At 49.4% G+C, this 23514-nt stretch overlaps 1 protein-coding gene across 1 annotated transcript in view; it reads left to right on the top strand.

The window, feature by feature from the left end:
- Positions 1-23514, top strand: part of LOC120729324 (glutamate receptor ionotropic, kainate 5-like) — a 163246-nt gene that overhangs the window by 101349 nt on the left and 38383 nt on the right. Inside the window, exons 3-6 of the mRNA XM_040024870.1 lie at positions 6623-6781; positions 17617-17781; positions 20453-20550; positions 23312-23509. Coding sequence (XP_039880804.1) covers positions 6673-6781; positions 17617-17781; positions 20453-20550; positions 23312-23509 — 570 coding nt within the window. The 5' untranslated portion in view covers positions 6623-6672. The remainder of the gene's footprint in view (positions 1-6622; positions 6782-17616; positions 17782-20452; positions 20551-23311; positions 23510-23514) is intronic.

Raw genomic sequence — 23514 nt, 5'->3', positions numbered from 1 at the left:
AGAGTCCAGGAAACAGAGGCATGGAAACAGAGTCAGAGGAAACCACGAGTCAGAGGAAACAGAGTCAAAGGAAAACGAGTGAAACCGAGTCAGAGGAAACAGGGTCGGAGGAAACAGAGTCAGAGGAAGACAGACGTCAGAGTAAACAAGAGTCAGAGGAAACAGTGTCAGAGGAACAGAGTCAGAGGAAACAGAGATCAGAGGAAACGAAGTGTCGGAGGAAACAGAGTCAGAGGAAACAGAGTCGGAGGGAAACAGAGTCGGAGGAAAACACACACACACCACACACCAACAAACACAACACCTGTTGTTGATGAGTGCAGTTCTGTCTCCCCGCACCGCAGCACCATCAGCACCTCAGCACCATCCGAGCTGCTCACAGGCCAACATCTACAGACTCGCCCAGAAACACTGAGACTAGAACCTGTATGTTAAATATCAAACCTGACAACGTTTTAAAACACATGCCCTCGTTCTGATGTCGACCTCGTTCTGAGGAGGTCCTGTCCTAAATCCTTCACCGCTGCCATGATGGGCCACCGCAGTGTAATCAACATACATTCATCTATATCTCGTAATCATGTTCAGCATCTGCGTGACTCACAGTCAAAGTGAGTCACTTTTTAATGCCACAGGTAAATACAATCTGTAACTTTTTCTAATATTTCCTAACACCTTCCCTTCCAGTACCCTGCTTTGTCTGCACATACAAATGGGTGGCCATTTTTATCAGCAATATAAATATTAATATTATAATATTATATAATTATTAATAACTGTACTGTATCAATCTTTTTTCTGTAAAAGTTTCTGTTCAGTTTTGTCTATGTGTTTCTTTGCTGCTAATTTCCCTTGTGGGACAATGAAAGGCTTATTCTATTCTATTCTATTCTAGGCTGGGCAGATCGTGCACATGCCGGCCAACTAAAGATTGGTCGCAGGAGCTTCAGCCACGACCACCTTCAGCTTCAGCACCATTTCTGAGGAAGAAGCGCTACACGGAGCAAAGTTTTTCTTCCTGTACAAGGATTGAGCCAGAAAACACACGAGCAGCTGGACTCCCATTCTGACCCTGTTTGTCGTAGTTCACAGACAGCGCTGTGCTGTCACAGCTCAGTGTGACTGACGGTCACATTAGTTAATAATTTTAAAACAACAGGCTGGCGTTCTTTGTTTCAGCATCCCAACTAATCCTACACAGAGGTGAGCAGCGTCTCTGAGCCGCTCACCTCCTCCGGTCGTTTCGATATTCCCCTCGTGACGCTGCTGGTGTGGTGGGTGGAGCTAAGACACCATCCAAAGCTCAAACAGCATTTTAAAACAGGATGATTTCACTGTAGAGCTCCTGCGGGGGGCCGTCAGATGAAATGATTCCTTTACAGCAGAGAGAGATTTTAAAATGCTAAAAACCATCCCCACCACTGTCGTACAGATGTTTCAGCAGGCTGTCAGAGTGCAACCACAAACAGGCAACCGTCCACACTGAAGGGGCGTGTAGAACCACGCTTTGGTTCTGCTGTGATTCACCGTGCGGAGGTTCGTGACACCAAGCCCACCCACCTGCTGCTCCAGTGGTTTGTTGGAAGGGCAACCAATCAAGGTGAAATGTTTTGAAGGGGGCGGAGCTAAAAAATACAAGAACTTGGTTCAGGCACATGGGGATTATTCTGAACTGAGACTCAGTAGAGCTGATATGGCGGCTCCTGGAGAGAATCTGACGGAAGAACAGGACGACAGAAGGTTTAAGAAAGGAGCTGAAAGTGGGAGGAAACAGCAAGGACCGAACAACGAGGGAATAAGGCGACAGTGTGAGCGACAGTAAACTGGGCAGACTGAGACGGGATGGTGAGATGAGAAGGAAACGAGGAGCAGCCGCAGGCAACAATAAACACTATGGATGACAACAATTAATTAGGATCTTCCTACAGGAAGTGCTATCATGTCAGCCGCCGGCAGAGCAGGCAAGCGGAGACCCCGCTGAATACGAGCCGCCAGCCGGTCACTGCAGCAGCTCGGAGGCTAATCACCGCCCATCACTCCCTATTAGCTGACCTTTCCTGGCCTCTGCAATTTCACTGTGGATGGTTCATTTAGCCGACCTCATTCGTAGGCAGACTTACAGCGCGAGTGCCAGCAAAGCGCGCGGCTTCGTAAAGCCCCCGCTTCATCGAGTGAAGGTATGGCGAGGTCAGAGCGCGCCAATCACACGGCGCAAATATTCCCGAGGCACGGTGAGATGGGTTTTTTTCGTTTCCCTCCCCTGAAAAAAAAAAAAAATGCCCGGCACCCAAAGCGGCCGAGGATCAGAGGTGAAGGAAAGACGAGGCCAGGACAGGACAGGAAGTTGCCAGGATCATGTGATCAGCCTGAGTGAGAGCGTGCCGCCTGCGACAAGTAAGGTTCAAAATTTCTTTTCGTTCGCCATACATCATAACAGAAATAAACCCACCTGGAACCAGACCCATCACGCCACTGCAGCGAGCCACAGCTTTCAGAGATTTCTGCCAGCGCTGTCCAGGCCACGTGTACCGCAGCGGGCACTCCCAGTAGCTAACAGCAGTGAAGTCACAGGCCACCACGCACGGCCTGCAGGATGCGCTGCAGGCCTGCGGCGCTATGAATAGCACTACTGCTACATGCGTGAAGTACTGGTCGCCCGGTGTGGATTTAGAAGTTCGTTGTTGGATGTCACAACAGAGGTAGCCCACAGGCAATGCTCGTGGCACTGCTGCAGAAGTCCGGCGGGGTGGAGCAGGAGACAGGACACCGGTGGGCGATGTGTTTGTGGCGGATCACTGCAGGACGGCGCCCGTTTTGTCCTCTAAACAACCTAACTGTGATCGATGGACTGGCGAAGCGCGACCAGCTGTCCCAGAGCTGATTGCAGTCGGGCTTGCTGACTGTTTGCATGCGTAGGGCGTAGCTTCATCTGCAGCTTGTGTTAGTGCCGATCCAGCAGATGTTCCAGTTCCTGTTGTCTCCATGGAAATTGCCTCTGTGGAGTTGCACATTAAGTAAGTTGCAGGAATGTAAAGGAGCTGGGGAATATCGGCCGGTTTAGGAAAGGTGGTGTTATGTGGGTAGAAATATTTTTTAAAAAAAATCCGCCGGGAGACCAGCTGGTGAACAGCCCGACGCCACACGTCAGCAGGCAGCCCCAGCGATCTTTGTGACAAACAGAAACCCTAAAAAAAGCTCCAGAGGGTTTAGCTCAGCGGGAACCGTTTGCGTCGCCGGAGCCGTTCCACCACGACACGAACCCGCTTTCAAACACAAAAGGTTGGACAAAACAACCTTTCAATCGTCAGAAAGCAACCTCCCCTCACCATCCGCTGCTCAGGACACCACAGCGACGCCCTTAAAGGTTGAGATTGCACTGTGGACCACGTGAGCCGTAAGTTGCGCTAGACCTGATGTACGTAAAGTACCACGCGATGGGGGTGTTTGACACAGCAAGAGGGCCTCAGAGGGGAGGTGCTCGGGGTGGATGGTGGGCAGGTGGTTAGATATAAATAGCCGGGTCTGTTGCCTCACACTCACGATCTGCTTTCTCACGCTGACGGCCGCGACTTCGGAGATATGAAGGACGGTGCAAAATACTCCACCTTTGCTCTGATGCAATAAAAGAGAGAAAAACAAGGCCCCCACCCAAAGGAGCGAAGCGTTCCTGTAAAGCATACTGTTTGTCGGTAGGGCCCTTAATGCTCACCTAAAAAAAAATAGGATAGTAGCTTTCTCTGCCTTCAGGGGATAGGGAGATTCGGTTTAGCAGAAGGGCATCATGAAGAGTGGTTGCTGACTCAAAACACTATAATGACAATGGTAATCCTCTCATTCACCGCTGGACAACGCGAAACATTTCCGGCCTTCAGACGACAAGCGGGGAGGGTTGATTCCTGCACTAAAGCCGGCCTTCTAAAGAGTGGCGCTCTGCAGCAGATCCAGCGACAGGAAGACCGAGGAGAGAGCCGGGCGACACGCTGCTGTCTGTTTTTTTAGCCGGTTTGCCGGCGCAAAGCTCCAATTAGAAAACTTCAGTAAACATTTTCTATTGGTGGGTTCAGCAATGCCGGCTCGGTTTTAATCAAGCTTTAAAACAGAGAGCAGAAGAAAAAAGGAGCTTTTTCCATTCAGACGACCCAGAGTTAACAGTCCGGCTGTAGGAATGCATGGATTAGTCTCTCAGAGCGTGTTCAAAGGCCGTCTCCTAACGAGGCAGGCTGCTTTGGTTAGGAGACGGCCTCTGAAACGGGGCTGTCTTGTATCAGCGTTCTATCGAGTCGATCTGAAAACTGCAGCCTCTCGCACAGATTTCGGCGACAGCGTCAGCATTTCGTTCCATGGCAGACCGAACATGGACAAAAACCCCCCGCCGTTCGTGGTAGAATGCGATGCTCCGGCTTCAGCTACATGGTGGGCGTCATGAACGGCCAAACCCAACCTCAGGTAAAGCTGGACTTCCTGTCAGAATCCCTCAGATATCTGCATCAGAGAGGAAGAAGAGAAACGCTGGCTGAGAGTAAGCGTGGGCGCATTTTAACTCAGTCAAAGAACTCAACACATAGCCAAAACCAACCAACACAACGTTTCCTCTGACACTGTTTCCTCTGACTCTGTTTCCTCTGACACTGTTTCCTCTGACTCTGTTTCCTCTGACTCTGTTTCCTCCGACACTGTTTCCTCTGACTCTGTTTCCTCTGACTCTGTTTCCTCTGACTCTGTTTCCTCTGACGCTGTTTCCTCTGACTCTGTTTCCTCTGACACTGTTTCCTCTGACTCTGTTTCCTCTGACTCTGTTTCCTCTGACTCTGTTTCCTCTGACTCTGTTTCCTCCGACACTGTTTCCTCTGACTCTGTTTCCTCTTTTCCTCTGACTCTGTTTCCTCTGACTCTGTTTCCTCTGACTCTGTTTCCTCTTTTCCTCTGACTCTGTTTCCTCTGACTCTGTTTCCTCTGACTCTGTTTCCTCCGACACTGTTTCCTCTGACACTGTTTCCTCTGACTCTGTTTCCTCTGACTCTGTTTCCTCTGACTCTGTTTCCTCTGACTCTGTTTCCTCTGACGCTGTTTCCTCTGACGCTGTTTCCTCTGACACTGTTTCCTCCGACTCTGTTTCCTCTGACTCTGTTTCTTCCGACTCTGTTTCCTCTGACGCTGTTTCCTCTGACGCTGTTTCCTCCGACTCTGTTTCCTCTTTTCCTCTGACTCTGTTTCCTCTTCCTCTGTTTCCTCTTTCCTCTGACGCTGTTTCCTCTGACACTGTTTCCTCTTTCCTCTGTTTCCTCTTTTCCTCTGACTCTGTTTCCTCTGACTCTGTTTCCTCTGACTCTGTTTCCTCTGACGCTGTTTCCTCTGACTCTATTTCCTCTTTTCCTCTGACTCTGTTTCCTCTGACTCTGTTTCCTCTGACTCTGTTTCCTCTGACACTGTTTCCTCTGACTCTGTTTCCTCTGACTCTGTTTCCTCTGACTGTTTCCTCTGACGCTGTTTCCTCTGACTCTGTTTCCTCTGACTCTGTTTCCTCTTTTCCTCTGACACTGTTTCCTCTGACTCTGTTTCCTCTTTTCCTCTGACTCTGTTTCCTCTGACTCTGTTTCCTCCTCTGACTCTGTTTCCTCCGACTCTCTGCCTGTTTCCTCTGACTCTGTTTCCTCTGACTCTGTTTCCTCTTTTCCTCTGACACTGTTTCCTCTGACTCTGTTTCCTCTGACTCTGTTTCCTCTGACTCTCTGACACTGTTTCCTCTGACTCTGTTTCCTCCGACTCTGTTTCCTCTGACTCTCTGACACTGTTTCCTCTGACTCTGTTTCCTCTGACTCTGTTTCCTCTGACTCTGTTTCCTCTGACTGTTTCCTCTGACACTGTTTCCTCTGACTCTGTTTCCTCTTTTCCTCTGACACTGTTTCCTCTGACTCTGTTTCCTCTTTCCTTGACTCTGTTTCCTCCGACTCTGTTTCCTCTTCCTCTGACACTGTTCCTCTGACTCTGTTTCCTCTTTTCCTCTGACGCTGTTTCCTCTGACTCTGTTTCCTCTGACTCTGTTTCCTCTGACTCTGTTTCCTCTTTTCCTCTGACGCTGTTTCCTCTGACTCTGTTTCCTCTGACGCTGTTTCCTCTGACTATGTTTCCTCTGACGCTGTTTCCTCTGACTCTCTGACACTGTTTCTCTGACTCTGTTTCCTCTGACTCTGTTTCCTCTGACTCTCTGACACTGTTTCCTCTGACTCTGTTTCCTCTGACTCTGTTTCCTCTGACGCTGTTTCCTCTGACTCTGTTTCCTCTGACGCTGTTTCCTCTGACTCTGTTTCCTCTGACACTGTTTCCTCTGACTCTGTTTCCTCTGACTCTGTTTCCTCTGACTCTCTGACACTGTTCCTCTGCTCTGTTTACTCCGACTTGTTTCCTCTAGACTCTGTTTTCCTCTGATTATTTCTAACTCCCGCCTCCCCAGTGAAGAGCAGCGTCCTCGGGGCCGTTACAGCAGTGCAGGGGGCCGTAACTGTGTCAGTGTGGATGTGCTGTGCAACGTCACATGCAGGATTTCCTGCTGAAGTCTGTGCTGCTGAACGTGATGAACGTGTGAACTGAGTTGTTGGATCTCACCTGTCCTCCTGTCCTGCAGGTGGCGGTACAGGCAGCCAGCAGACCATTCTCCATGAGGAGCGGTGGAAGATGCCGGCTCTGCCAGCACTGCTGCTGTCGATTTACACCGTCGCCTCGCTGCTGACCATGGCGCCGCTCTCCTTCAGCCAGGCCAACACCCTCTCTGCCGTCCGCATGGGTGAGTGACGTCACGCGTGTTTGAATCCCACTGGCTCCGTCCCGGTGGGCACTGACCCCGACACTCCCACAGACAGATCCGTAAAACTCTGCACTCACACATCCACCCGGCCTGAGTCTGAGTGTGCTGTACGTACAGCTGTATACATGCCAGCATGTCTCTGATTTATCACCTTATTTCATCCATAATGTATCTCAGCATCTTCACACACATGAGTATGAATGTGCTGTGCGTGTCTGTGCCATGCTGCTGCTGTCACTGCTGTCTGTCCTGTTAAGCACAGAGAAAAGAAGTTCCTTGCATGTGCACTTCCATACGTGCTCAGTGCAGCTGATTCTGATCCATGTGGAGCTCAAAGCTGCTCTAACAGGACCGTCAGGCTCTGCTTTAACCTGCTGACAGGTGAAAGCACAGGTTCCTCTCTGCTGTCCACCAAACAGGAGCTTTCATCCAAACACTAAAAGTTTTTGCAACCGTCGAGTCGAGCGGGACGTGCATGGGATTGGCTCTTAGTTAAAGTGAGCTCGCTGCACCTTCACTGTTCAGCCTGGTTCATTTACAGAACTCCACCCACTCCACACCATCAATGCTGGGTTCCATGACGGTCGGTCACATTTGGATTTCAGTTATGAAAACAAGATCGTGAACTTTGGCTGCACTCACTTCTTATCGGTGCTGGATGTGATGTGCACCTTTCTTTTGCAGGCTCACGCTCACTGATCTCGAGCCACAAACAGAGCGAGATGTAAACGCTGCGACAGGTTTAACCTCGTATTTCAGTGACTCGGTAATTTTTGCGTGTTTAAGAAGCTGTAAATGAGAAACACTGCAGCTGCAGTCTGCTCAGAGAGAAATACTGGCAGACTGCAGGGAGCCAGTGTGTGACGCGCCGGCATAGATGAGTGACAGAAATGAAGCAGCGGTATTTTCTGTGGGAACGAAACTCGAGCACGTGCATTGTGTTCGTTCTTTCCACAGAACGCAGTGAAGGATGAGCAGCGTCTCCTCCGTGTGAGCGCTCCTCTGCTCTCGTTTCTCCTCTCGCCTCCCACCGCCGTCTGTTTGCCATCTTGATTCGTCTCGCACGATCCCTTTGCTGTGTTTGTCTTGTTACGAGCCCCTCGAGGCCTCCCTTTGTTCCCGCTCGCTCTGCGCGTCTCCTCGTTTCCGTCCTGGGTTTCTTCATTTGTAAGGGAGAACTAAACCGAGAGGAAACTGGATCGGGGAGCGTCTCTGTGATCCACGGCGAGGCCCGGGCACCGCTCTGCTGTCAGCACCCCTCGCTGCTCGTCCCGCGGAGGAAGATTAACTCGAGTAACAGCAGAGACTTAAAGCTGCAAGTGCGAGTTCAGCCGATAAGGATTTTCTCCCCTCGAGTTCAAATCCCTGCTCCTTTTTTATCTCGCGGGGCTTCAACAAAACCAGCAGATGCCTAAACCAAGGTTACCATGGCAACCAAAGGTTCACCTTTCACTGTGTCACAGTTAATACCAGCTGACTGATGCGCACACACACTTATATCTGACACACACAAAAGGAAGCTCTCGTTTCCTTCTGGCCTGGAGTTCAGTAAAAGCAGCAACAGCCTTGACCTTTGACCTGCAGACGCAGGTGTGGAGCCTCATTGGTCGCTCTCTGGCTCCCAGACCACAGCTGAGCTTCGGCAGCCTGTCCTACATGACTACCTCACAGCGTGGATCGATACCGTGTCTTCAGGCTCGCCGTGTGCACACGAGTTTCAGAAAAGAGGTAAAGTTGCTGTTTTTCTCAGCACAGGTTTGTACTGATCAGCTGCCTTTGAGCAAAGCATTTCTCTGACCACTGCTTATTAACTGGTAGCAAGAAAAGCCTGCGTACTGAGAGAGCGTCACACGGTTTGCTTCTGACCATCTCAGGTGCGTGAATGTTTCCTTTCTGCTGCACTTCTCTCTTCAGCTGCTGGAAAATCTCATTCAGTTCCACTCCAACACACTCGGCTGTAACCAGATTTTCAGGGCTCGTGATTCCGTGGTCGGGAAATGAAAAGGACCGCAGGAAAGTGTTTTGGTAATTCAAAGACTGAGCTCATGATGGCAAACCGTCAGCAGTCAAACGCATGCTCGGTTTGTCCTGCGACAGATGCTGGAGGCTGAAACATCAGCTGCGATGCTGAGAATCAGGCTGGGAACAGATCTGCGTCCTCTTACTCTGCACAGACGCACGCCGCTGTCAGGGACACGAGGAAAGGTTCACCATGGGAGAGACATAAAAACACGCCGTGTGTTTCCAAAAAATGAATGACATGAATGAGCTCACCTGAGGAGGAGGATGGGAGTGAAGAAGAGTCTGTACACCTCACAGGGCTCCGGATTTGTTTGGGATATTTCCTCGAACACATAAAAACAAAGTCTCCAAAGTTTCTATGGCGAGAGGGGGAAACCACTGTTTTATGATAGTTTCATTTTAAAGAAAACTCCAGAAATAAAGGTTTTAAATGTGTTTGCTGTCCTGCAGCCACAGAGTACAGTCACAATACTGTGCTTCAGTGATTGATGTGATTATTTTCATGGTTTTGTGTTTTTATTGTCTGTGAGCAGCTGTTTCCTGACCTGAACACCACCCTGAGCACGAGGACGCTCTTCTAACACACGAAGGACATTTGCATCTGAGGGAAACGAGTTCATCTTTGATCTGTGCAAACAAACCTCAGTGAAAGTAATTACGAGCGCCGCGTCCCACAAACAGCAATCGCACCGCATGACTCTGCTCCGATTATTAATCAGATACGAGCCGATTCGTCGTCACGCAGAGAGACGACCCAGATGAGACGGAGACTGCGTCGGTAATTAGAGGAACTCTGACTTCGTGCTGCAGGTCTCCGACCGAGTCGCCACGGCAGCTCACGGGTCAATAAAGAGCTCCCGCCAATTATCGATCAGAGGAGAGGCGTCAACGTTATCACCGCAGTCAGAGAGCTGTTGGTTCAGATAGCAGCGCTTCACTGTAGATAAAGATGAAGCATCGACGGGCATCTGAAACACAGCCAGTTATTATGGCAAATAAAAGCGTGTTTAGTACCGTGGAAACGATCTCGCTGTTTGCTGGAGCGCTACAGCTCCACACGGTTGCTTTACATTAGCACCGTCTCATCGAGGATGTCCACCATCGTCCTCGGCTGTGCGACGGCTCCTTTTGTCTCACTTTAAGCATTTCAGCTTCTACCAACTTGTTGTTTTAGTCAGCTGTTAGCATGCTCAAACTTCAGGTAATGTTAGCTGCTTTGGTTAGCGCGCCGTATCACGCAGACACAGAGTACCTGCTCATTGGTGCTCAGCAACATCCAATCATCTCGACTTTCACTCAACAAAACCAGCCGCTTCTTGCACGCTCTGTTAGTACAGTGACCTCACAGCGGTCACATGATGTCGTTACAAACTCTCCAACAGCCCAAACACGGCCCAGACGTCCAGCTCAGCTAGCAGATAGCTAGCAGCTCCAGCCGCCTCCCAGTCAAAGAGGCCACGCCCCTAATAATGCAAACTATAAGCGCTGATAAAATGTACATTGGTGCTGTCCTCTAGTGGACATTGGTGGGACTGCAGCTTGTGGTGGGTTTCAGCATCCGCAGCTGTTCCTGGTGCGGAAGGACAACTTACAGCGTTTCATATTTAAAAGAGCACGCAGATAAATCTAAGTGACATCATCATGCAGATACTTCCTCCTCTCGCAGGATTAAAATCCGAGCGGGAAGCATAAATATTGCAGTGAAGGATTTTAACAATTCAGCAGCATCAGTGTCCTTCAGCTGCTGCTAAAAATTGCCATGAATTATTTCAGCCTGTGCTATCAGTCTTTCTGAAGCAATCATTAGCTTATGCTCATCATTAAATATCTGGAAACTACAGCGGCGCCGGTGTAAAAGGTAGTTTGTCACTGCAGATTTATTTTTGAAAAATGAACTCAAAGTACATTTTTCACACTTTGGGCAGCTCTTATTTCTTCACTTAAGGTGTCACTTTTTATTTAAAAGGCAAATGTCTCACATTTAAGGGGAATCCAAGCTGAATATAAATGTTATACCTTCAGCCAAAGACATGTCCGTCAGGTCTGTCTGACGTCCACACCTGGACAACATCCTGCTGACCTGGACAGCAGCGTGTGGACGTTCTTCCACAGAGAGCGCAAACAGCTGAACTGTGCAGGAAAATGTGTCCTCAGAGTTTGCTTTAAAAAACAGCTGCATCGATGCCTGGTTTGTAAGTTTGCTCACGTCCAAAGAAACAAACAGCTGTGAATTTCATTTTAATGAAGAGACTGAATATTCACCAAGAATCCACAGACATTACACGAGAGTTATGAACTGATTTGCATGTGTGAATTACATTTCATTACAGAAACAGGAAGTCTCTGAAACCACGGGAGTCTCTCTCCTCTTTAGTCTTTATCAGAGCAGCTGTTTCCATATATTCCCAGGCCTCCGTGCCTTTGTTTGATTTTCCTGTTTGGCCTTTGTGTTTCACTTTCTTGTCTTGCACTCGACGCAGTCTGTAAAATCCACAAACAGGACTGAAACGTAAAACCTTCACAGTTTATGTCACAGAAGCCTTCAGACCAGATGGTGGTGTAGACTCTTCGGACCTGCGGGGTGAAGGGTCAGGCTTTCCTGCAGCTTGCATGAAGCTACTGTGAATCACAGCACTGGGAACATGTGAGCATTTTGGATGCCATAGAGTACTTTTCCCACGTCTGAGGCACATTTACAGTCCCCTCGACATGAACACGAGTCTGTCAAACAAATTGATCTAAATCTGTCCAGGACCTGTTGGACTGTAATCACTGATAATCACCCTGGAGCCAAATCACCAGGTTTTTGAAAATCGATGGAGCCAGAGAGACAGAAATAACAGACGTCAGCTCGAACTCTTTGTTTGGCTCTGACAACATCTCTTCATCGGGGCTATTTTTCCCGCCACATCACAGCTCACTAAAGAAACCAAATTTTAAGCCACCAGGGTGGGAAAAAGAATCGATATGTCGGTAGAAACACAAACCCACTCGGTGTATATTGAATAACGTGAGCGTCTTGTTTGCCACCAGAGGATCGCAGCAGTGCTGTGATTTCAGCCGGCAGAGCGATCGGTTGTGTTGATTCTTCCTTCTGCCTTGTCTCGTCTGTCGACCTACCGCGGCCCCCGGAGTCCACGCTTCCGCACTCATATCAAATAATGTCAACTACACGGAGCTCAGAGGTGGGAAGTGACAAGAAAACCTATTTGTCAATTTTTAGTGACGGTACACCACCTCCGGGGCTGAATAAGATCAGTCTGCAGAGCTCTTTTTGTTTCGATAAAAGGACTTTTACCGTCACGTCTCAGGTTAGACGAAACGCACAGCGTGGCGGCCTCGTTTCATAAATACAAGATGACGCCTGTGTACCGGCGGGCAGCAAGACGGGAGCGAAGGCGTTCCCGCACCGCCGGGGTAACGAGTGAAGTTGAAACAGCATAATTTGCTATTAAATCTGAGTGCGGCTCGGAGGTGGTGAACGAGGCTGTCAGGAGGTAATTCACAGAAAACACAGACGGGGAGCACAGAGAATACGTTCATCCCAAACGAACAAACGAGCACGTTACCCTGCATACACAACGCAGCACAGTGCTGACTGGTTCCTTCCATTCATTTCACTCTGAAAACGTGCGGAAAACAATCATTTTGAGCTCAAACCTTTAACCTTTAACCTGGACCTGGCTGGAGTCGGCTTTGTTTTAGCCACATGCTAAACAGAGAAATTCCCAGAAAGTACGTTTCATTTCAGAGAAATGTTTTTCTGTGTCAAGCTGTGAGTGTAAAACGGTTATAAAAGGAGGCTGAGCACCGAGGCCGGGCTGTAACCCTGGACTTGGACCTCATTAGTCACATTAGCAGCTCCAGGAATGCTAATGTCAGCCTGTTGCTTCCATACTCGGATTAGCAATTTCCCTGATTACCTCCAATGGCAACAACAGGTCAGAAGTTATTGAACTCTTGAGCTTTTAGAAACACTCTGCTGTCTCTGCAGCTGATTTCTGATGCTCGACCTCGCCGAGGCCCACGGGGTGAGCGGTGAGCGAGAGCAGCCTGTGTAATCAGGCTCATCCTCTGAACAGCGCCGCGCTCTGCTCTGCTACTCACATTATACAGGCACTTATCACACAATCACATGGCCCCAGTTTTACTTCTTTAACGCAATAAATGTTAAGAATAAGTGCCGTGGTGATGGTTTTGGTCCCACTGTTATGAAGTCTTATCTCTTAGTGATGAGGAGATGTGCCATAAAGTCAGAATCACCAGACGATAAGTTCTGGCTATGAGACGGTGAGCTGTGATTATCAGACAGTAAATCATAAGAATAATCTACAGAGTCGGGATTACAAGGTGATAAATCCTAATTAGAGATAATCGGTTGTAATCATGAGATGACAATGACTCTGTGAGCGAGCAGATGTAAGAGCTCACGCTGAGGAGAAAGTGTGTGAATGTGAGTGAACCGCTCCCTCGCCTGCTTTAATCTTAATGACAATAATGATTCTGCTCGTCTGCCTCACTGTGTGGGGAACCGCCAACGAGCCGAGAGCCGGACACGGCGACCGACGCTCGGAGCGCCTCGCACCCGGAGACACAGAACTGACTGCGCACCACACACAGTGTCTGTGTGTGTGAGGGGCACATACTGGGCAAACTCAGTGTCCGAGTGCTGCTGATGAAGAAGACGTGTCATCTTCATCTTCCCTCCCTCCAGCCCTCCGAGCTCAGCTCAGGCAGATCACCTGTCCAACTAAGGAGTGTGCGGTGAAGGCTGGACTTCCTGCCTGCTGCTCTGATCCGGAGTCTTCGACGCTGCGCTCACCTGCTCGCCTCACTGAAGCAGAACAGGTTATGTGCAACACGCCCCTGCAGGTCCAGTGGGAGGAGGATGGCTGTTCCCATCAGAAGACGCTGCAGGTATCTTCGTCTTTAGATTTTCAGCTTCACGGTGTCGCCTCTAAGGCTCTAAGAAGATCGCACCGGTCAGCACGAACCATGTGGCTCGCTTCGTGTTCCCCGATAAATCGCCTCGAGAGCTGTTAATTATTTAGGAAACACAAATCAAATCCAGGACAGGCTTCCTGCTCGTTACGGAGCCTCAGCAGCACTTTGATTTTTAATCTCTTCGCGTGGAACGGTGGCTCACACTGCCATGAACCTCCTCTGAGGTCTTCCTCGTTTCCTCTTCATCATCCCCTCCCCCCGCACATGCTCAGACCATCTCAGCCCCTCTGAGCTGTCCCTTTGATGGACTCGGTCCTTGTTATCCTGAAACGGTGTTTAACCTGGAGAACACCGCCGTGTCGTGTGGTTTTCCCATCAGGCCTCAGCAGCAGCGGTCTGCACCTCGGCGGCTCGTTCGCCCTCTGGACGTACAGTAAATGAGCGGATCACGGTGTCAACATTCCCATCTGTTTATGTGCACATCCTGCCCGCTCTCCTAACGCACGCCTGCTCAGGAGTCAGGTGGGAGGGCGCAGCAGGAATAAACGTGCAGGTGTCACCGCACACAGCCGGCGGCTGGGCTGTAGCAGGAAATAGAAACGATGGTTTTCTTCACTGCAGCTCCTGTCAGTGCTGCAGCTTCCCTCGACTTCCTGTTGACAGGGACACGTATCAAATCTATTTTTTTCTGCATCGTCATGCTGCTGACGATGGGATGGTGCCGGTTATACCGAGGAGACGGCAGCTGGGATCTGAGCGACGGCACACTCGATCACCTGGTGTCTTCAGGTGAAGAGAGGCTGGCTCTGCACAGAAGAGATGGAGGTGACAGCAGTCTGCTCTCAGGCTGTGTGACGTAGTCTGAGCCGCTGGAGAGACCAGGCAAGATCTGTGGACTCTTTACAAAATGTTGGCTCATCTGTATCGGTCAGCCTGTGGAAGCCAGACACCGGTGTTTGCATCTGTGTGGCGGTAAAAAAAGATGGCGGCAGGCACAGCAGCTCGTGGCTCTCTCTATTTTCTTGCTTCGTTGCGCTAACTGGACTCTGGTCTACAGTTAGAACTTCCCATAACAGATGACTTTAGGCACACTCACAGCATGGCTGCCATCTAACTCGACCGCTGGGATGAAACCTGTGGAACCAGCTTCCAGTTTGGATTCAGGAGACAGACACTATCTCTACTTTTAGGCTTCAAACTTTCCTTTTTGCTAAAGCATATAGTTAGGGCTGGACCAGGTGACCCTGAATCCTCCCTTAGTTATGCTGCAATAGACGTAGGTTGCCGGGGATTCCCATGATGCACTGGGTGTTTCTTCTTCACTCACTATGTGTTAACAGACCTCTCTGCATTGAATCATATCTGTTGTTAACCTCTGTCTCTCTTCCACAGCATGTCTTTATCCTGTCTTCCTTCTCTCACCCCAACCAATCACAGCAGATGGCCCCGCCCCTCCCTGAGCCTGGTTCTGCTGGAGGTTTCTTCCTGTTAAAAGGGAGTTTGTCCTTCCCACTGTCGCCAAAGTGCTCATAGGGGGTCATATGATTGTTGGGTTTTCTCTGTATCTATTATTGTAGGGTCTACCTTACAATACTGTTGTTGTGATTTGGAGCTGTACAAATAAAACTGAATTGAATGATGCCGTGGACGGAGGAGGCAGGGAGGCTGCAGAGGGGATTGGATTACACTCACTCAGGCCTCCCTCACCTGCGCAGGACCCCCGACTCAGAACTGGAGTTATTACCTGCTGGACGTCACTGTGCTGTGACTGCTGTGTCATGATAATAACTGAGACCGCCATCTGCAAATTCCCTCATAGTTTAAACTTTAAACAGAATAAGTAAAGCTAATGTCTATGAGGGCTGATATCAATAAAGAGCAGAAGCATTGCTGTAAACATGTTTATCGCTGCTGTACAATATTAACACAGGGGTCTGCGGGGACTGACTCACTATTGCCTCTGCTGGACGTGAGAGGAACTGCAGTTTTGCTGCTTGGTTAGCATGACTGAAGCTGACCTCAGCACTTAAAGACCACTGCAGAGTTAACCAGCTCAGCCTCTGAGCCTCTGAGCTCTGACGTGGACTGAAGCGCAGCGTGCATGTCCAAGAATGAAGAGGACGTTTGTTTATCTACAGGGCAGCGACCTGATAACCTCACTGTCAGGTTAGAAAGCGTTCAAGAGGAGAACAGAGTGTGACATCTAAACCCAGTGATCATTTATTTCTTCTCTTTCTTTACAGAGAACTCGGCAACAATTCTGGCATGCAGACGACCAAATCTGAAAATTGCAACAGCACATACGTTTCAAAGGAAATCTAATTGGATTATTCTTTTCTATTAGCATTTGGAGAAAACATTGCTCATTAATATCCTGTTGCCAGTGTGCTGATGCTGAATCTGTCGCGTTCCCCTTTTACCAAAATATCCTACCCCGCTGCATCATCTCCTCTCCAATCATTTCCCGCACCGTGTAAATGTTTTCCTCATAATCAGCAGTTTTATAAAAGCCTCTGAGCCCCACCATCCACCCCGGGCACCTTTTGCACTCAGACACAGTTCCTACATGTGAGGCTTCATTCTCTGAGACCTAAGCTGTTCCTCTGAGCACAACCAGGACAGTTTATGGGCAGCGACGTCAGCAGAGCAGAGGCTTCAGAGCTAATGGTGCAGCTAGAGACAGTCAACAATGGGACCCAGTGTGTAATCCAGAGAGACTGAAATAGAAGCTGTTGAGAGATTTGACTGGTGGTACTTGTATCGTTGACATACAGGCTTCCCCCTGAACAGCCGAGTATAGTCCTGACTGTCAGAATGTAAGCTCATATTTGGTGCTGTAGTTGTCCTCCCGCGTCAGAAAAGAAAAAACCTTCCAGCTCGCATCAAAAACTGGCCGAGGAGACCTCAGGCTGAATGTTAGAGGAGAGAGAGGAATGAAGATGAAGTGGCAGAGAGTGTCCTCAGAGGGGGGAGGCTGAAGGAGAAGGGAACGGAGGTGATGAGGAGGGCTTGGCTCGGGTTGGGTGTTTTAGAGAAATGTTTGGATTTTGTAAAAAGGAAACATTTGTGATGAACACTCTCTTTAAGAAGAGGGAGGAGCAGGGTGGAGGTGATGGATGAGGAAGGTGCGCACAGGTAGGCCACATATTATGCAGAAGGTGGAATCTGAAAAATAGGAGGCTGTGAGGTGGTGTCATGGTAGTCTGCAGGATGACGTTAGACATCACGAAGAGGAAGTAAGTGAAGGCGAGGAGGAAATGTTGGAAGATGAAGCATGTTGCTCAGAGTTCAGGGAGAAGATGAGTCGGGCTGTGGGAGGCAGGAAGAGCTAAGGCATGACTGGAAGTCCAGCTCAGACCACCAAGAAGGTGTTTGATGTATCCTCTGTCAATCAGGGCGACAGCTCAGAATCAGAGCGGCTGAGATGGTCTGAGCATGTGCGGAGGAGGAAGGGTGGATATGATGGAGCTGCTAGACAGGAGGAGACGAGAAGACCTCAGAGGAGGTTGATGGATGTAGTGAAGGAGGACATGCAGAGGGTGGGGTGACAGAGGAGGATGCTGGGATAGGTGGAGGCAGGTGATCTGCTTTGGTGAGCTGAAAGAACAAGAACAAGTTAATCAGCCATTGATTTCAAATTACAATTAATTTCTACAGATTGTGAACAAAGATGAGTCCTCTGAGGGGCCAATCAGAGCTCAGACATGTAAATAAAACTTCGTCCTGGCCCAGCTGCACGCAGCTGTTCTGCTCGCTCCAGCGGACCTGCTGTCTCTGCAGCGTATCATTCCATCAGCATGAATAAAAGCTCTGTTTAAAAGCCTCTGTCTCTCTTTATCTACCTCCAGCGGCCATTTTGGATGACCAGTCTGTGTGTGGTCGCGGTGAACGTCTGGCGCTGGCTCTGGCGAGGGAGAATATCAACAGTCTGATGGAGGGCTCCTCCCAGGCGAGGGTGGAGGTGGATGTCTACGAGCTGCAGAAGGACTCCCAGTACGACACCACCGACACCAGTAAGACTCCGCCCTCTCCTCATCGTTCCCAACAAAACCTTTATTTAAAAAGACGTGTGAACAGAGCAGCACGCACATGCTCAGTAAAGAGTTCAGCACCAGAAGGCAGACAGGTGATCAAATGTTGCTCACCTGTCCACTCCGAGGGAACAGCCAATCCGCTGCTTTAGTCTGATGTCATTGGCCAGTTCTTACAAATTCCCAGCCGAAGGACATGAAGTTTGGACCGCTGTTACAGGAGCATAGACCACGAGACTGGAACCTAACCTGGTCCCAGTAAGAACTAGCAGATTTGCCTTTTGGTAACACTGGTTACGTTAACTGGTGCACCTCCATTTGTATCCCCTCCCACTCTATCCCTGCTTTCCCCAATCCAGAGCCCCGTGACACTGAAGGTTGTTTACTGATCCTCTCAGTTTGTCTCATTGATCTACTCTCTGATTGGCTGATAAGATTGAATCACAGAGTCCGGCTGTAAAAGCTCTCGTGCTGTAGACCTGCACAGGTGAGTCAGCCACTCTCAGGATGGAAGCAGAGAGGCAGACGGAGGGACACACACACACACACACACACACACAACACAACACACACACACACAGACAAGACAACACCACACAACACAGACCGACACACAGACACAACACCACACACACAACAGACACCCAACACACAAACACACACCACACAAAACAACATCACACACACACACCACACAGCACACACACAGACAGACACACACACACACACACGCAAACACACCGCACACACACAGAACACACACCACACACACACACAAGACACACACACACACACAGACACACAGACAACCACACACACCCACACACACAGGACACAGACACACACACACACACACACACAGACAACACACACACACACACACACACACAGAGACACAGACACACACACAGACACACACAGACAGACACACACACACACAGACACACACACACACACACAGACACACACAGACAGACACACACACACACAGAGAGACACAGACACACACAGACACACACAGACACACACACAGACACACACACGCACACACACACACACACACACACAGACACACACACTCACACGCACACACACACACACAGACACACACACACACAGACACACACAGACACACACACGCACACACACAGACACACACAGACACACACACACAGACACACACACACACAGACACACACACGCACACACAGACACAGACACAGACACACACAGACACACACACGCACACACACACACACACACTCACACGCAGACACACACACACACAGACACACACACACAGACACACACACGGACACACACACGCACACACACACACACAGACACACACACTCACACGCACACACACACAGACACACACACACACAGACACACACACAGCACACACACACACACACAGACACACAGACACCAGACACAGACACACAGACACACACACACACACACACACACACACACAGACACACACACACACAGACACACTCACACACACACACAGACACACACACTCACACGCACACACGCACACACACAGACACACACAGACACACACACAGACACACAGACACACACACACACAGACACACACAGACACACTCACACACACACGCACACAGACACACACAGACACACACACACACAGACACACACACTCACACGCACACACGCACACACACACACACACACACACACACACACAGACACACACACTCACACGCACACACACACACACAGACACACACACACACAGACACACACACACACACAGACACACACAGACACACACACAGACACACACGCACTCACACGCACACACACACACACACACACACGCACTCACACGCACACACACACACACAGACACACGCACTCACACGCACACACACACACACACACACACACACACAGACACACACACACACAGTGTTTCCGATATCACAAAAGAACACCTTTAGAGCCGTCTGTGTTTTCATTGTTTATTAAAATTCTATTTCTGGTGAGAAACAGAAAAAATGAAAGCAGAGTTTTTATTGGCCAGATTTAGCAGTCAGGGTGGGGCCACGCTGTGTCCCCGTGGCGCTCTGTGGATGGCGCTCTGACCTGCCAAACTGGAGGCTTTCTTTGGATTTGGGCTGAAACAATGACTGCAGGACAGATTCATGGTTTTGGGGTAATAACTGGCACTGGAGATCAGGGACCTGCCTTCCTCCTCACCCTCTGAAATTCTGGCTCAAACTGGAAAAAGGGGGTAAAAAAGGTATTTTAGAGGGGAGAGGACGTTTAACTGTCTCACCTGCAGTTTCACGGGCTCTGCAGACTGACTGTGGTCTCTGTTAGCTGGCTGCATGGCTGCTTAAGCGTGGGCCAACTTTTCTCATGGACTGAATGGTTTTTATGGCCAGCGTCTGAATAAAGTGTTGGATAAGTGTAAAAAATGAAACCTTCTCTAACAGCTGGACTGACTGTCTGTGTGCAGGACGAGTGAAAATCCCAAACACATACTCGCTGCCGAGCATCTCCCGCCGTCCTGCACGCAGACAGGAACAACGCTTCCAAAATAAAGTGGCGTAGAAACAAACACCTCCAGTAATCACGCGCTGAGTTTTGTCACTCTGTGTCGTTTCTCCATCAGTGTGTCAGATCCTGCCGAAGGGTGTGGTCTCTGTGATCGGCCCCGCCTCCAGCCCCGCCTCTGGGTCCACCATCAGTCACATCTGTGGGGAGAAGGAGGTGAGTCACATCTGGATCTGGCGTGCGATCGCGATTGTCCCGCTGAGGACGGTGACACAAGTTTGATACATACGTCACACCTGAGTGCAGGTAACAGTCACGGTGCTGCTGCCGCCTGTTAGCGCCTCAGAGTGAAACATGGTGAGTAACAGTAACACTTCTTATTTGTTATACGTGTTTCTGGCTGAAGATGAGCAAAGTTTCCAAACTTTATTAAACGACGTCATGGACGTCTCTGTGCGGCAGCTGGACAGACTAGAGGACGCCACGCCCTCACTAACAACATTTTTATAACATGATGCAAACAACGCATGAATGTTCGGTCTGGTGCCCGCCTCTTATTTCATCTCTGTTCCAATCAGACGTCTTCTTCCTGTCAAAGAAAACTCCCGTGTCCCTGTTGCTATGCAGTTTGCGGTTTCCAGGGCAGCCTCGCTCTGACTGCACATGTGTGTGACTCGTGCTCCACGCAAAGACCAAACCTGCAAACTAAAGAGAAAAAAATCAATTCTATTGGCTGAAGTGGAAGGTGGACCTAACATGGTGTTAATGTTGCACAGACTTTGCTTTAGCCACTCGTGAAATGTTGCAGTTCAGCAAAGGATGAAAAGTTGTCCTGCTCATTTTTTAATTGCTTTAAACGTTTTACTTTGACAGTTCCAAACAGGAAAAGAGGAGGTTAGAAAAGCCACAAGAGATGAAGATCGATGTAGACTGTTGAACTTTGACCTTTAACCTGTGATCGTGGGGTGAACACACCTGAACGCTGCAGACCAGCAGACTGCGGACACCTGCAGTTAATCAGTCTTTAATGTTCACCCAGGATTGTCTTTTCAGCCAAAGATAATTCTGACAAACATCCACAGAGTACTGTTGCTTCTCTGCAGAGCGGAGGGTCAAGGTCAGGAGTAGGGTTTGAGGCCAGGCGTGGGGTCTTCACTGGTGATCTGCTCCTCCTTTCATAATAAATGACAGGTTTGAGGTTTTGGCTGAACACGGCTGTGACCGTGGACAGACCGGACACAGCAGGCAGGTTTATATCACACGCGTGTGACCGGATGATGTCACTACACATGGAACCGGTTTGTGATGGAGGTGTGGAGCAGGCTTTCTTTGGGTGGGGTTGCAGAGGACTCCCCCGGTCTAATGCCTGACAAAGAGGACGTTTCCTGCTCTAAGTTTGGGAGAAAGACCTCTGGGAGTGGGCGTGGCCTGTCTTCAGTTTAAAGCCTGTTCCCAGAAACATGATTGGCTTCTTGTTTGTGGTCCTCGACCGAGATCTCCTGAACCAGTCGTTGAGTTCTTTCAGTTTTGCTTCGCTCTGTTGGATTTTTGCAGCCTTTAACTTGTGTTTAACCATTTTCTGCCTTCCAGAGTTTACACAGGTGCATCTCCAGCACGCCGCAAGCCTCTAACCGTCCACATGTCCTCTTCCTCCAGCCCGACAGGTCTCATGTTCCTGAATTCTCAGTCTGGATTTAGAATAAGCTGGGTGGATGGGAGCAAAGCCCGGCTGAGCTAATTACAGTTTACCTTTGAAGCCCCCGCAGGTCTGAGCTGAGGTTAAATCACGTCACACAGGACGTCTGTCCCCTGACCCCGTTCTTCGTTCCTCTCTGAAGTGATTAATTTTTCAATTTGTCATGAATCTTTCATCTTAAACACTCACACTGTCCGTCACAGCACCTTTGCTCCGGGAGGTCTGAAGTGAAACAGAGAAGCTTGTCTGAAGTTAGACACATCGTCACCTAACCGAGCACGGTGACGTGTCCTCCTGCTTCTTTCTTTTTCCTGCGGACACCCGGCTGTACGACCCTCCGTGACCCTTCGATGTCTGCAGTGACCTTTTCTTTCCCACCTCTCTGTTTATCCTTCTGATTACATCTTTTCTTTCCCCTTTTTCCATCTGTTATAAACCAGCTCTTGTTCCTGTGTAGCTAATGATGGAGATCTCTTCACACCGGCTGGCAGCTGCAGTTCCTGGAGTTTTACGTTATAAATGAAACTGGGACTTCCTCATTCGAGCTTCCTAAAACTGACAGCAGTAATATCCAGCCTGTGATGATAAAATTTCCCATTGTAGAAATACGGAGAAGTCGAAGAATAGTACAAGTTTAATTCAGTTTTATTTATAAAGCGCTAAATCACAACAGTCACCTCAAAGAGTAACCCTACAGTAATACAGAGAAAACCCAACAATCATATGACCCCCTATGAGCAGCACTTTGGCGACAGCGGGAAGGAAAAACTCCCTTTTAACAGGAAGAAACCTCCAGCAGGCTCAGGGAGGGGCGGGGCCATCTGCTGTGATTGGTTGGGGTGAGAGAAGGAAGACAGGATGAAGACATGCTGTGGAAGAGAGACAGAGGTTAATAACAGATATGATTCAGTGCAGAGAGTCTGTTAACACAGACATGTTCAAGTGCATAGTGTGGAGGATGTCGTAAGGCCTCGAGGCAGTTGGGTCTCAAACACAATATTTATGAGTTTTTGAATTTGTAAATCAGTCGGATTTGACCCGAACAGGCAGGAAGGTTGCAGCACCTGCTCTTAGGTGAAGGCTCTGCCTCCCACTTTTATACTTTAAATACTCTCCAAGTACAAAAACATTGTGTAATGTGACGATTGTCTGAGAACTGTTGTGCAGTATAAAGTGCAGTAACTCGGTGAATGTTTCTTTGACTTTCAGTAACTGGTCTCCATGTTTCGAAGCAAAGCCCAGCGCAGACTTCTCTCATCATGCTTCTCATTCGCCCCTCAGATCCCTCACGTGAAGATCGGTCCTGAGGAAACGCCCAAGCTGCCGTACCTCCGCTTTGCCTCGGTGACGCTCTACCCGAGTAACGAGGACCTGAGCCTGGCCATCGGCTCCATCCTGCGCTCCTTCGGCTACCCGACAGCCAGCCTGATCTGTGGCAAAGCAGAGTGTGAGTATCGTGGTTGTTCCCACTGCAGCTCCGTCGC

Source organism: Simochromis diagramma, unplaced genomic scaffold (genome assembly GCF_900408965.1).
Source record: "Simochromis diagramma unplaced genomic scaffold, fSimDia1.1 OVJJ01000297.1, whole genome shotgun sequence".
NCBI classification, from domain to species: domain Eukaryota; kingdom Metazoa; phylum Chordata; class Actinopteri; order Cichliformes; family Cichlidae; genus Simochromis; species Simochromis diagramma.
Note: the sequence above shows the minus strand (reverse complement) of the source record. Positions and strands in the feature narration are given on the sequence as shown.